At 37.6% G+C, this 13,589-nt stretch overlaps 1 protein-coding gene across 1 annotated transcript in view; it reads left to right on the top strand.

Annotated features, from left to right (window-relative positions):
• Nucleotides 1–13,589, top strand: part of LOC128649747 (phospholipid-transporting ATPase ABCA1-like) — a 2,013,556-nt gene that overhangs the window by 542,516 nt on the left and 1,457,451 nt on the right. Inside the window, exon 13 of the mRNA XM_053703184.1 lies at nt 12,407–12,612. Within this exon, the coding sequence (XP_053559159.1) occupies nt 12,407–12,612 (206 nt within the window). The remainder of the gene's footprint in view (nt 1–12,406; nt 12,613–13,589) is intronic.

Here is a 13,589-nt window from a genome sequence, read left to right as displayed (position 1 = left end):
GCTTTGTGTGATTTTTTCCTGGGCTGATAGACTGTGTGTTTTTGGCTGGAACAAACAGGTTTCACTTTTAAGTTTCACTTTCGTTTTTGAAAGTGTTGCACAGCTCCTATTACTTGCTGTATTTGTAATAACAGGGAAGTACTGTATTGCACTCCATTTGACCGGGTGTGGTCTATGTTCATTTCCTCTATTCCAGCTGAGACCTGAACCTGAGGAGAGTGTTTCCTCTGTTAACTGTCTGGGTCTTGGAAGTGGTGAGTGCCCCAGCCATTGGAAGTATAAAGGTGAAATTTTCTATAATAAAAAATGTTTTTATTTGTGGCCTTCTGTTGGTATATCCTGAGCTATGGAGGACTCTGACAAGTTAGAAGGTACTCCTTCTGTACTAAATCATACCTGTTTATATTGTGAGGTGGCCGTGGTTTTCCCGCACACTCAATTATTTTCCACATGCCTTTACACCGTTATAAAGTCTAAGAAGGGAGACAAGCCTGCAAAGGCTCTTATTCCCTCTGAGCCATCTATCTCTCAGAAGGACTCAGCGTCCCGTGAGATTACCATCCTTGCTACATTATCCACTCCACATGCAGTTTTCACCGTAGCACATCTAATCCTTTATCTGGAGGGGGCCTTCTTCCTGCGGACTTTGCTGCGCAGTTACAAACGGCGGTGTCTGGGGCCCTCAGTGCATTACCTCGCTTTAACAAATGCAAGAGAAAGGTTAAACATAGCTCTCCTGACCTGAGTCATCTACATATTTATCGGATTTAGCTATTATGTCCCAGTTATCTGATGATGAGTTAACCTCTGTAGCTTCAGAGGGGGAACTTTCTGGGTCGGAGTCCTTAGCGTCTAAGCCTCCTGCTGCAGAGGAACCATCCTTTAGATTTAAAATTGAGCACTTGCGTTTTTTTATTAAAGGAAGTTCTGTCTATGTTAGAGGTTCCAGAGGCCGTGCTGCCTGAAGAACCTATGATACCCAAATTAGAAAGAGTTTACGAAGACAGGAAAGTTCCTTTGACTTTTCCTGTGCCGGTTAAGATGGCGAACATTATTAAGAATGATTGGGAAAGAATTGGTTCTTCCTTTTCCCCCTTGTCTACTTTTAAAAAGTTGTTCCCGGTCCCGGACTCTCAACTGGATTTCTTGGGCTCCATTCCTAAGGCGGATGGTGCTATCTCTATGCTTTCTTAAACATACTACTATACCTCTTGAGGATAGTTCTTTGTTCAGAGAGCCGATGGATAAGAAAATGGAAACCTTTTTGAGAAAGATGTTTCAACATATGGGATTTTTGTTTCAACCAGCGGCTGCAGTTGCCGTAGTTGCCGGAGCGGCTACCTACTGGTGTGACTCTTTTTCGGAACTCATTGAGGTGGAGTATCCCCTCAAGGATATTTAAGACAGAATTAAAGCTCTAAGCATTGCTTATTCTTTTATCTGTTCAACCAGAGAGCCTGCTGGGTGCTCTGGTTGAAGTCTTGGTCTGCGGATATGAATTCTAAGTCCAGACTCCTTTCCCTTCAAGGGAAAGATTTAATCGGGTCCCAACCTGGACTCCATTATTTATACGGTTACTGGAGGTAAGGGTGCCTTCCTACCGCAAGATAAGAAGTACAAGTCTAAGGGACGACAATCTTCTAATTTTCGTTCCTTTTGTTCTGACAAATCCCAATGACAACAGTCCTCCTCCAAGCCCAAGCAACCCAAAAGTACTTGGAAGCCGGCTCAGTCCTGGAATAAATCCAAGCAGAATAAGCAAAAACAAATCGGCAAGAAGGGGCGGTCCCTGATCCAGGATTGGATTGTGTAGGGTGTAGACTGTCTCTTTTTTCAGACGCCTGGTTCAAGGACATACAGGATCCATTGGTCCTGGAGGTGGTATCTCAGGGATACAAGATATGCTTCATATCTCATATGCCAAGGGGTAGATTCCTTCTCTTGAATCTGCATACCAGACCAGAAAAGAGGGATGCCTTTCTAGGGTGCGTTCGGGATCTATCCTCCTTAGGAGTTGTTGTCCAGGTGCCTATCGAAGAAAGAGGTTTGGGGTTTTATTCAAACCTTTTTTGTGGTCCCAAAAGAAGGAGGGACATTTCTGCTCAATTCAGCACTTAAAGTGCTTAAACAAATTTCTCAGTGTCCCTTCCTTCAAGATGGAGACTATATGGTCCATCCTTCCTTTAATTCAGGAAGGCCAGTTTATGACCAATATAGATCTGAAGGACTCTTACCTTCCGTTTGCTCTAGCTACTGCTCCAAGAATCTTTATGAAGGTTCTGGGGGCTCTTCTAGCCGTTGCCAGAACTCAGGGTATTGCAGTAGCCCCATACTTGGACAATATTCTGGTGCAAGCACCATCCTTTCGCCTTGTGGAAGAATTCTCAGAGTCCTTTCTCAGTCTTCTTCAATCACATGGATGGAAGATAAACTTGGAAAAGAGTAAATTAGAAAGTTGCTTACATTTGCATGCTCTATCTGAATCACGAAAGAGAAAAATTGGGTTCAGTGTCCCTTTAAGTGTACTTTGATGCAGCCTTAAATAAATAGGTTTACATCATTTTCTCTTTTTATACCTAGGTAGGATCTAGTGTTTAACAAAAAGATCCACTGGGCCTCTTTATAATCCAATTTATATACCCTGTCCCCTCCTCTTTTATGTGGAGGGGCATGGTCAATTACCTGAAAAGATAGAAATGATGCATCCCCTGAGTGCATAAAGCAATGTCTTCCTATTTTAGCAACAGATCCTAGCTTAGAAAAAGTAGCAACAGAAGGTTGCAAATTTGTAGCGAGAGAGAGTAAAACCATTGGAAATATGGTAGCCCCCTCAGATTTACCAGCAGAAAATCCTAGAACTTGGCTCCCTAATAGAATAGGCTTCTACAAATGTAAGGCCCAGAGATGTAAAATCTGTAACTATGTAGTGGAGGGTATACATTTTGCATCTACGTAACAAACCGCACATATGACATTAGATTTAAACGGACACTGAACCCAAATTTTTCTTTCGTGATTTAGATAGAGCATGAAATTTTAAGCAACATTCTAATTTACTCCTATTATCAAATTTTTTTTATTCTCTTGATATCTTTATTTGAAATGCAAGAATGTAAGTTTAGATGCCGGCCCATTTTTGGTAAACAACCTGGGTTGTTCTTGCTGATTGATAAAAAAGTGCTGTCCAGAGTCTGAACAAAGATAAAAACCTTAGATGCCTTCTTTTTTAAATAAAGATAGCAAGAGAACGAAGAAAAATTGATAATAGGAGTAAATTAGAACATTGCTTAAAATCGCATGCTCTATCTGAATCACAAAAGAAAACATTTGGGTTCAGTGTCCCTTTAAGTTAAACTGTAAATTTAATCATGTCGTCTATCTCCTCACCTGCAGAGGGTGCCAGATCCAATATGTCAGCAAAACGAAGTGCCTTTTGAAGGACAGGGTCCTAGAACATATAAGAGATATTGAAGACCCAGATACCCTCACATCGGTATCTAAACATTTCAAATGTATGCACTCAGGGGATGCATCACTTCTATCTATTCAGGCAATTGACCATGTCCCTCCACATAAAAGAGGAGGGGACAGGGTATATAAATTGGATTATAAAGAGGCCCAGTGGATCTTTTTGTTAAACACTAGATCCTACCTAGGTATAAAAAGAGAAAGTGATGTAAACCTATTTATTTAAGGCTGCATCAAAGTACACTTAAAGGGACACTGAACCCAATTTTTCTCTTTCGTGATTCAGATAGAGCATGCAAATGTAAGCAACTTTCTAATTTACTCCTATTATCAATTTTTTTTGTTCTCTTGCTTTCTTTATTTGAAAAAGAAGGTATCTAAGCTATTTTTTATAGTTCAGAACAATGGAAAGCAGTTGTTTATTGGTAGGTGAATTTACCCACCAATCAGCAAGAACAACCCAGTGTGCTCACCAAAAATGGGTCGGCATCTAAACTTACATTCTTGCATTTCAAATAAAGATACCAAGAGAATGAAGAGAATTTGATAATAGGAGTAAATTATAAAGTTGCTTAAAATTGAATGCTCTATCTGAATAACGAAATAAAAAATGTGGGTTCAGTGTCCCTTTAAGTATGCCCTTTAGCATTACATATACCAAAGAGGTCGCAACATAGGGTACAATAAGTGGTTTGAGTTCAAAGCAAGCCTTTTCTGAATACTTAATAGTAACATCACGATAGTAGGGTAAATATAGGTTGTAACAATACCATAAAAAATTATAAGACCTCATCATTAGTTTGTTTGATCAAAATAGGCATATAGATACATTAGGAGTAATTTGTTACATTAAAACTATCTATTCCCTATTACATCATGTAAGTCCAAATACACTTTATTACCATTCCTTATATCTAACTCCTTAATGCAAAGCTTTCCAAACTTTTAATGTTGGTGACGCACAACAACAAGTTAGTTTAACCTCCTGTTTGCTAGTACAACTGAATTACTCTGTTGCGAAATCATGTAGGTCTAAAAAGACCTACATCATTTCGCAACACAGTAATTCAGTTGTACTAGCAAACAGGAGGTTAAACTAACTTGTTTTAAGAGATACGGACACATACATAAAGTATATAATAACAAAATGTATTTACAAGTAACAGTATGTATGTGCAAGAATTAAAAAAAAGTTTAATACCACCAATAGAAACTTACTATTGTAATGGAATGTATGAGGTTGATGGGATGAACACAGTTTCTGAATATTTGCTGGAATATTCGATAAAGACACTCGCATAAGCCGCCAATAGGAATAGTTTTAGTTCCCGCCTAGCTGCGCCAATTGGTTAAGATGATCTGTGACCCACTAGATATCAATCATGTGATATGCGGAAAGTCGGAAAACCCCCCAAAAATTAAATTAAAAAAAAATTGTGCTGAAGCAGGGACACACCTACAAACTGCCGCCGACACACTAGTGTGTCATGACACACAGTTTGGAAAGCACTGAATGTATCGGCTAATGCTTGAAAATGCTTCTGTGATTGTAATTGCATTAAGTTGCATTTCTTTTCTTAATAGACATCAAGGGGTTAACTTTTGTTTTTAATTGTTTAATGAAGAGATGATGTTTCCTTTAAATAGAGGTCCCAGTAACAGCAAAAGCTAGCAGTGATCAAGTGTGGTGGAGCCGTTCTGTGACCCCGGATTGCTTGTATTGAGCTACGGCTCATTTTGTTTTTAAATGTGTTTCCAATAATTTAAGGTTTTTTTCTAACGTGACCCCGGCTGCATATTCTTTCTCACTTACCTGCATTGGATTGGTGTGTGTAGCCCGGAAGTAGATGTGAGTTTCTTGGATTGTTTGCACCCTTGACGGAGGTGCTGTTGCTGGGCTCCCAAACCGGAGGAATTGGACAGCTGATTGTGCCAACGCTGAAGACACGCTGCTCGTCAGACACGGACGCCAGGATTGGTAAGCGCCACTGTTTCTCTGTATTAACATAATAAGATCTGATATTACCTTAAGCTCAACCCATTGTAATAGGCTGTGGTTTAAAAGCACAAAACCAGCTACTTCATATACACAAATAAACCGAAAAATGCAATTTCTCATAAATGTTATACTCTGCAGCTAGTATAACAAGTCATTGAAAATCCTGGGAGATTGTGACTACGGACGCAAGTCTATCCGAAAGGGGAGCTGTTTGGGGTGCCAGGAAGGCTCAGGGGTTGTGGATTTAGGAGGAGTCCTCCCTCCCGATCAATATTTTGGAACTACGGGCAATTTTCAAGGCCTTGCAGGCTTGGCCACTTCTGGGTTAATCTCAGTTTATCAGATTTCAATGAGACAATATAACCTCAGTGGCTTACATCAACCAACAGGGGGGAACAAGAGGTTTCTTGGCGATGAAGGAAGTATCTCAGATTCTGGAGTGGCTGGTGGCCCACAGCTGTTCGCTGTCGGTGATTCACATTCTGGGTGTGGACAACTGGGAGGCAGATTTTCTCAGCAGGCAATCCGTCCATCCAGGGGAATGGTCTCTCCATCCCGAGGTGTTTGCAGAGATATGCAGCAAGTGGAGGGATCCCCAAGCGGATCTAATAGATGCACTGGCAGTGCCCTGGAGGTTCAAACTCATATCTTTTTCCTCCATTACCGCTTCTTCCTTGAGTGGCCTGCATCAAGCAGGAGCGGGTATCAATAATCCTGATAGCTCAATTGTGGCCGCGAAGGACGTGGTTCGTGGATCTAGTGGTGTCATACTCTGCAAGGGAGCAGGTTCAGGAGTTGGGAGCTGTTGTGCAGAGGTGTCAGGTTCTGGGGTTAAAGTTGTGTTTTGTCTGAGTGAGTCTTTCCTTTTTGGCATAATTAAACAGGCACAAGGTTTTAGGAAATTAATGTGATGGTTTTATTCATAGGATAATTAGCAATGCAGAGATATGCAAATTATATAAGGCAAAGTCTTTAGGCTGTAGACTGGAACTCTGTAGTATCAGGCAGGAATGCAGCTCTTTATAACAACAGGCAGGATACTTGCATATGCTGTAAACTGGAACTATAGGCTGTAGACTGGAACCATATGGTGTAGACTGAAACTCTGTAGTAACAGGCAAGAATGCAGATCTTTGTAATAACAGGCAGGATACTTGCATATGCTGTAGACTGGAACTCTGTAGTAACAGGCAGGAATGCAGATCTTTGTAAAAGCAGGCAGGATACTTGCATATGCTGTAGACTGGAACTCTATAGTAACAGGCAGGAATGCAGAACTTTGTAATAACAAGCAGGGTACTTGCATATGCTGTGGACTGGAACTCTGTAGCAACAGACAGGAATGCAGATATTTTTAATAACAGGCAGGATATTTGCATATGCTGTAGACTGGAACTATATGTTGTAGACTGGAACTATAAGCTGTAGACTGGAACTCTGTAGTAACAGGCAAGAAACTTGCATAGACTGCAAACTGGAACTCTGTAGTAACAGGTAACAAGCAAGCAAAAGTACCTGAAGCAGTCCTTGGGAATTATCAGGGGATTAGCCAAGATCAATTGCCAGGAAATCAGTCCAGAAATGGAACACAGTGCCAAGGGAAAATCAAGAAGAGCAGTCTGTAAATGAAGCAGAAATCAGGCACCAGGAAATCCAACAAATCTGTATTCACTGAGGAAACAGGACCAGAGGGTCTGTCAGAGTATAACACTCAATGTCAAGGCCCAAAACTGCAAGCAAACCTCCCAAATATAGCAGGCTGCTGATTATATGATTTGTTTCAGCTGGTAAGCAGGTGGAGCCAGAGAGCCAAAGTTGCAGCAAACAGAAAAACCCAATATTCTTAGCCTGTGATCAAGCCATCTGGTGGCAAAGAGGTAAGACAACATGCTGGGAAAGAACAGCAGCAGAAATAGAAACAGGTCCCAGGTTCAATTCTAGGCTGGATCGTGACAAGTGGTGATGTCCTCCTCTCCTCTGTGGAAGTTACCTTGTCACAGAGACCTGCTGATACAAGTTCTATTTGTTCATCAAAATCTAGATTCTCTGAGGCTGACTGCATGGAGATTGAATGCTTAGTCTTAGCTAAGAGATGTTTCTCTGAGTGTGTCATTGATACTCTTATTCAAGTTCGTAAACCAGTTACTCTGCGTAACTACCACAAGGTGTGAAGGACCTACTTATTCTGGTGTGAAGAGCGTGGTTTTTCCTGACACAGAGTTAAGGTTTCCAGGATCTTATCTTTTCTTCAGGATGGGCTGGAGAAGGGCCTTTCTGCTAGTTCCCTGAGGGGACAGATTTCGGCCCTGACGGTTTTATTGCACAACAGACTGGCTGAGCTTCCAGACGTGCAGTCCTTTGTTAAGGCTCTGATTAAGGATCGGACCTGTGTTTAGATCTGGTACTCCTCATTGGAGCCTTAATCTTGTTCTTCAGGTTTTGCAACAGGTTCCGTTTGAGACTTTGCATTCCGTTGACATTAAATTGTTATCTTGGAAGGTTCTCTTTTTATTGGCTATTGCCTCTGCGTGCAGAGTTTCTGAGATTTCTGCTTTGCAATTTGAGCCCCCTTATCTGATTTTTTCATGCAGATAAGGCAGTTTTACATACTAAATTAGGTTTTCTTCCTAAAGTTGTGTCAGATCACAACATCAATCAGGAGATTGTGGTTCCTTCCTTGTGTCCTAATCCTTCTTCATCGAAGGAACACTTACTTCACAATTTGGATGTGGTTCACGCCTTGCAGTTCTATCTTCACGCTACTAAGGAGTTTAGATAATCTTCCTCTTTGTTTGTTGGCTATTCTGGGAAGCGTAAGGGCCAGAAAGCTACTTCGACTTCCCTATCTTTTTGGTTAAGGAGTGTCATACGCTTAGCTTACGAGAAAGCGGGACATCATCCTCCTGGGAGGATAACGGTTCATTCCATTATAGCAGTGGCTTTCTCTTGGGCCTTCAAGAATGAGGCCTCTTTGTAAAGCAGCTACCTGGTCCTCAATAAATACTTTTTCAAAATTTTACAAGTTTTATGTTTTTGCTTCGGCTGAAGCATCTTTCGGGAGAAACGTTTTGCAGGCTGTGGTGCCCTCAGAATAGGATCCGCCTCTTCCTTTTTGTTCCCTCCCGTTATTCATTCAGTGTCCTCTGGAGCTTGGATATATTTTTCCCAACAGTAAGGAATAAAGATGTGGACTCTCCCTATCTTAGAAAGGAAAACATAATTTATGCTTACCAGATAAATTCCTTTCCTTCTGGATAGGGAGAGTCCATGGCCCCCGCCCGTTTTTTTCTTGTCTATGGGTGGTCCACCATTATTTATTTTATTCTTCTGGCACTATTTATACCCTAATATTTCTCCTACTTTTCCTTGTTCCCTCAGCAGAATGACTGGGGTAATGAGGAAGTGGGAGGGATATTTAAGCCTTTGGCTGGGGAGTCTTTGCCTCCTCCTTGTGGCTAGGTGTTGTATTTCCCAACAGTAAGGAATGAAGCTGTGGCCGGAAGGAAAGGAATTTATCTGGTAAGCAAAAATGATGTTTTTATTTAAATACCTTCATGCTGTTTTTTAATATAATCGGAAAAAGGTTGCCTTTGTACTAAGATGCTCTGCTTTAGTTTACTATTTACTGTGTCAAAAATATCCCTACTTAATACTTAAAGGGTCTTTTGTTAAATTGAGGTCATGATTTATCATAAAAAATATGCTATTATAATAATACTAATAACAAATAACATAACATTTTGAGTCAATTAATTTATTTTCACTGCATACTGTGAAAATTGCAGAAAGCAATATTCCCATAAAAAAGTAAAATCTTTTATCTTCAAAATGAATTTGATACATTTTAGTGTTACTGCCAGTATAAAATCATACGGAATCTTTGTAACCCAGATATCTTATTTTCTTTAGAGAAGAGCAGCCTTGCTAGTCTAATACATTTTGAGAAAGGACACAGGTGCACAATAGACGGCAATACATTGGCGTCTGTCCAAAAAAATTTGATAAGTCTAATTAAGGAATTCTATAACGCTAAGAAAATCCAGTTGTTCCATTAAACTTGTCCATGTTCCAATATAAACAATGTCCATATATTACAAAGGAATTGAACAATGTCATTGTCAAGCTTGCTGAACATGAAAACAAATAGATAACCATCTTATAAACAGATCTGTAGAGTTTAAAGCTATTTGTTTGAAAAATGCAAAGCATTGGAACAGTGGCAGGGTAAAAAACAACAACCTTGCACACATCAGATTACATTAGTTTTACAAAGCTCCAGTGACATATTGCTTTCAAAAAAGTTTCATTCATGTTTTATTGAAATTCTTCCTTACAGGTATACAAATATATTAAATATACCTAGCAATAAGACTGAATCTGCTTTTAAATATAAAAAAAAACAGGTAATAAAAAATAATTACCTATTTACCGTGATTATCTTGTAATTTCCTCAATGGGAAATATCTTAATGATTCTAATATCGTTATGAGTCACAAAGCAATAAACAGCCTTTTAAAATGAGGTACAGTTCATAATCTTGTTTTAAAATCTGGGCATGTGGTGAGTTAACACAATTAAGATTGATAAATCTTCATTAGAAATCTACAATAGGACTCTTTATCTACCATTTACACTGAGCTGAGATTTTATAATAAAATTCAACTGTATAAAGCATTAATTATTTTTAGCAGTTCTCCTTGGAAAAACTTAATACTTCATTTTAGATCAAATAATTAGGTGCACTGAAAGAAAAAAACTGATCGGTGGTTAATAAAGTATAAACATGTTCTCTAATAAGTCTGTCAATATTAAAAAGATATATTGGATTAAACTTTTAATTCCAATCTTCTTGTTTGTATTCATATCTGCTAGATCAATGTGAAATTATATTTAAAGGAACATGAAACATACATCAGAGCGAGGCTGACCATATTGCCGCTTTAAAAAGGGACACATGAAAAATACATATGTTAGGGCTGTTTTCAGGGCTGTTTAAAGAAATGGTTTTGTATAAGAACCCTCACATATGTATTTTTCATATGTGTTCCTTCTTAAAGCGGCAATATGGTCAGCCTAATCAGAGCAGTTCATTATTCACTATTTTTGTGCAGAACCTTGTGTTTAACCACATAGTTAAATTTATCCCTGAACTGGAAGTGTGTTTCTAGACATGGGCATAATTTCATAATTGGCATTCGTTTAACAAACAAAATATAAATTTAGTAGCAGGAAACAGCATGCAACTATTTTCTGGCACTGTATTTACCGGTATTCATGTGGAATTGCAACACACATGATGTATGTTGCATTTTTACACTAATAAATCTGGTACAAATAATAGCTTAATGCTATGACCATATTCAGCATTCATAAAACGAATGCCAAGTACGAAATGATGCCCATGTCTCCTAACACACTTCCTGAAGGCATTATTCCTTTGGACCTATAAATTAATGTATATGACTCGTTTGCTTGAGGCTTCACATACGGCTCTATTTTAAAGCTAAGTCCCCTGCTTTACACTCTCCCTTATCTGATTTTTCATACCCTTTTTGTTTCTATTATGGTTAATTTTCAGAGCATCCATTTTAGATTAATCTTCCCTGATTTTGTTGTAATCCTTACAGTGATCTAAAGGCTCTTCTTTACAGTCTTAATGGGACAGATCTCTTAATTATTATCCAGAAACCATTAAAGATAACAGGAAGATTGATTATCTCTTTAGTACTTTATTCTGGTCCTAGAATATGTCATTCTTCTGAAGCTTTGAATAGCTGGAAAACAGGTTTTGCTATTTTATCATCTTGGTTTATGAGCTGAGAGAAAAAATCCTATTTTCAAGGTGCTGGTATTTTCTTCAAGAACTATAGTTTCCTGCTAAGCTCTGTATCATAAAAACGTAGCTGAGAAAGTTTAAGAGACAGACATTTGGTCTTGTTTGGCCTTTCAACAATATTATTTCTTAAACACCTTACTGTGCAAGCTAGTATCAAAATATGATGCCACTATCCAGTCCAATAATCTTCAGTTAAAAAGTCCCTTAATAGTTGTAATAGTTTCCAAACCCCAGAGTTTCAGTTTGTGTGTGCATTTTTCACCTTTATTTCTAGGCTAGAGATGTCCAACATGTAATAATATAATCTCAAAATGTCAATGCTAGGGTTATGATTAAGGCATAGCCCATTAACTCAGAAAATATTGACCTATTAAAGGGACAGTCTACACCAGAATTTTTATTGTTTTAAAAGATAGATAATCCCTTTATTACCCATTTCCCAGTTTTGCATAACCAACACAGTTATATTAATATACTTTTAACCTCTGTGATTATCTTGTATCTAAGCCTCTGCAAACTGCCCCTTTTTTCAGTTCTTTTGACAGACTTGCAGTCTAGCCAATCAGTGCCTGCTCCCAGATAACTTCTCGTGCAAGAGCACAGTGTTATCTATATGAAATACGTGAACTAACACCCTCTAGTGGTGAAAAACTGTTAAAATGCAATCTGAAAGAGGTGGGCTTCAAGGTCTAAGAAATTAGCATATGAACCACCTAGCTAGTTAAGCTTTCAACTAAGAATACCAAGAGAACAAAGCAAAATTGGTGATAAAAGTAAATTTGAAAAGTGTTTAAAATTACATGCTCTATCTGAATCATGAAAGTTTATTTTGGCCTAGACTGTCCCTTTAACACAAATAATTGGTCATAAACAAGAATATATGTATATATTTTTTGTTTTAATTTTTTACTCCTTAAAATTGTACTGGAGTTTGTTAATGGATATTCAAATACACAATTGATAGTTTAATAATTTGTGTATTAAAAATATTTTTTTTTGTAGTAAGAATGAATAAATATTTAAAATGTTATTGATAAATTGAGGATAATACTTAGTTTTTTTATTATTTACATATTAATTAGTTTTACTTTTATTTCCTCTAGTGTCTTACATTGGATAAATTTGAACCAGTTTCCACTGAGTGGGATTTAGTAAACAAATCAATCAATTTAACTCAAAATAAAAATTTCTGGGCATCTATTGTATTCCTTGATATGGATAGTAAAACAGTGGATATTCCATCCCATATCAAATACAAGATCAGAATGGATATAGAGGAGGTGGAGAGTACGCGGAAAACAAAAGAAAGGTAATACAAATCATTTGTAAATTATTCTATATATAAATATAGTAATCACATGGACAGGTCAAGGGGAAAGTTATATTTTGGACATTTTGAGTTGACAAGATGGGGGCCTATGACGTATACAACTATACAATAGGTTTCATTGGTGGCTGAAGGAAGAAAGAAAACAATTTAAGACTGTTTAATTATTATTTGTTTTGTTAAATTACTGTTGTTTAACAGCAAATAACTCATAAATAATCTTACAACATTACAACAGGCTTTTTAAGCAGCATGTTCCTCAACTGGACAGCAGTTCAATTCAGCAGTTTTGGAGACATAAAGGGGAATGTTTTATAACACTCTAACAACAAATTTCAGTTGTATTAAAAATAACCATCTATGGGGTATTGACTTAAATAAAAAAATATATATAATAAAGGGAAATTAAACACTAAATAAATGCTAGATAGAATGATGCATTTAAAAAGGATTATAGTTTGAGATTAACATGTAGATGTATTTTTTAAAGTTTCATTAGTTGTTTAAATATTGACAAAATAAGTGTAAAGTTGTAATGTCTAAAAAAAACAATTGGAGCTGCCATATTATAACTTACGTTACCTTCTCTGCTGTGGCCAATTAGGGACAGTTATAAATAAGTCACTAGAATGTGCAGAAAATCGTTGTGTGCAATATAACAGTGTTCTGCACTTCCATTTCAAATAGAAACTGTAATGCTCACAATTTAAGAATGGAATTACAGGAATGGGGGACAAAATATGTCATGAAAGTATATTGTAGAGATTTTTTTATATATGATTTAATATTTGATATTACCATCTCCAAGTATTTAATGTCCCTTTAATAAAATTAATAATGTACCTATTTAGATGCATGTATATTTGATTGGTAGATTGCTAGGTATATAAAAATCTAGTTTACTTGGAGTGCTAAAGCTATTGTTGAACACTTTTAGTGTATTAATGTGACTGTAAAAT

Source organism: Bombina bombina, chromosome 2 (assembly GCF_027579735.1).
Source record: "Bombina bombina isolate aBomBom1 chromosome 2, aBomBom1.pri, whole genome shotgun sequence".
Lineage (NCBI taxonomy): Eukaryota > Metazoa > Chordata > Amphibia > Anura > Bombinatoridae > Bombina > Bombina bombina.
Note: the sequence above shows the minus strand (reverse complement) of the source record. Positions and strands in the feature narration are given on the sequence as shown.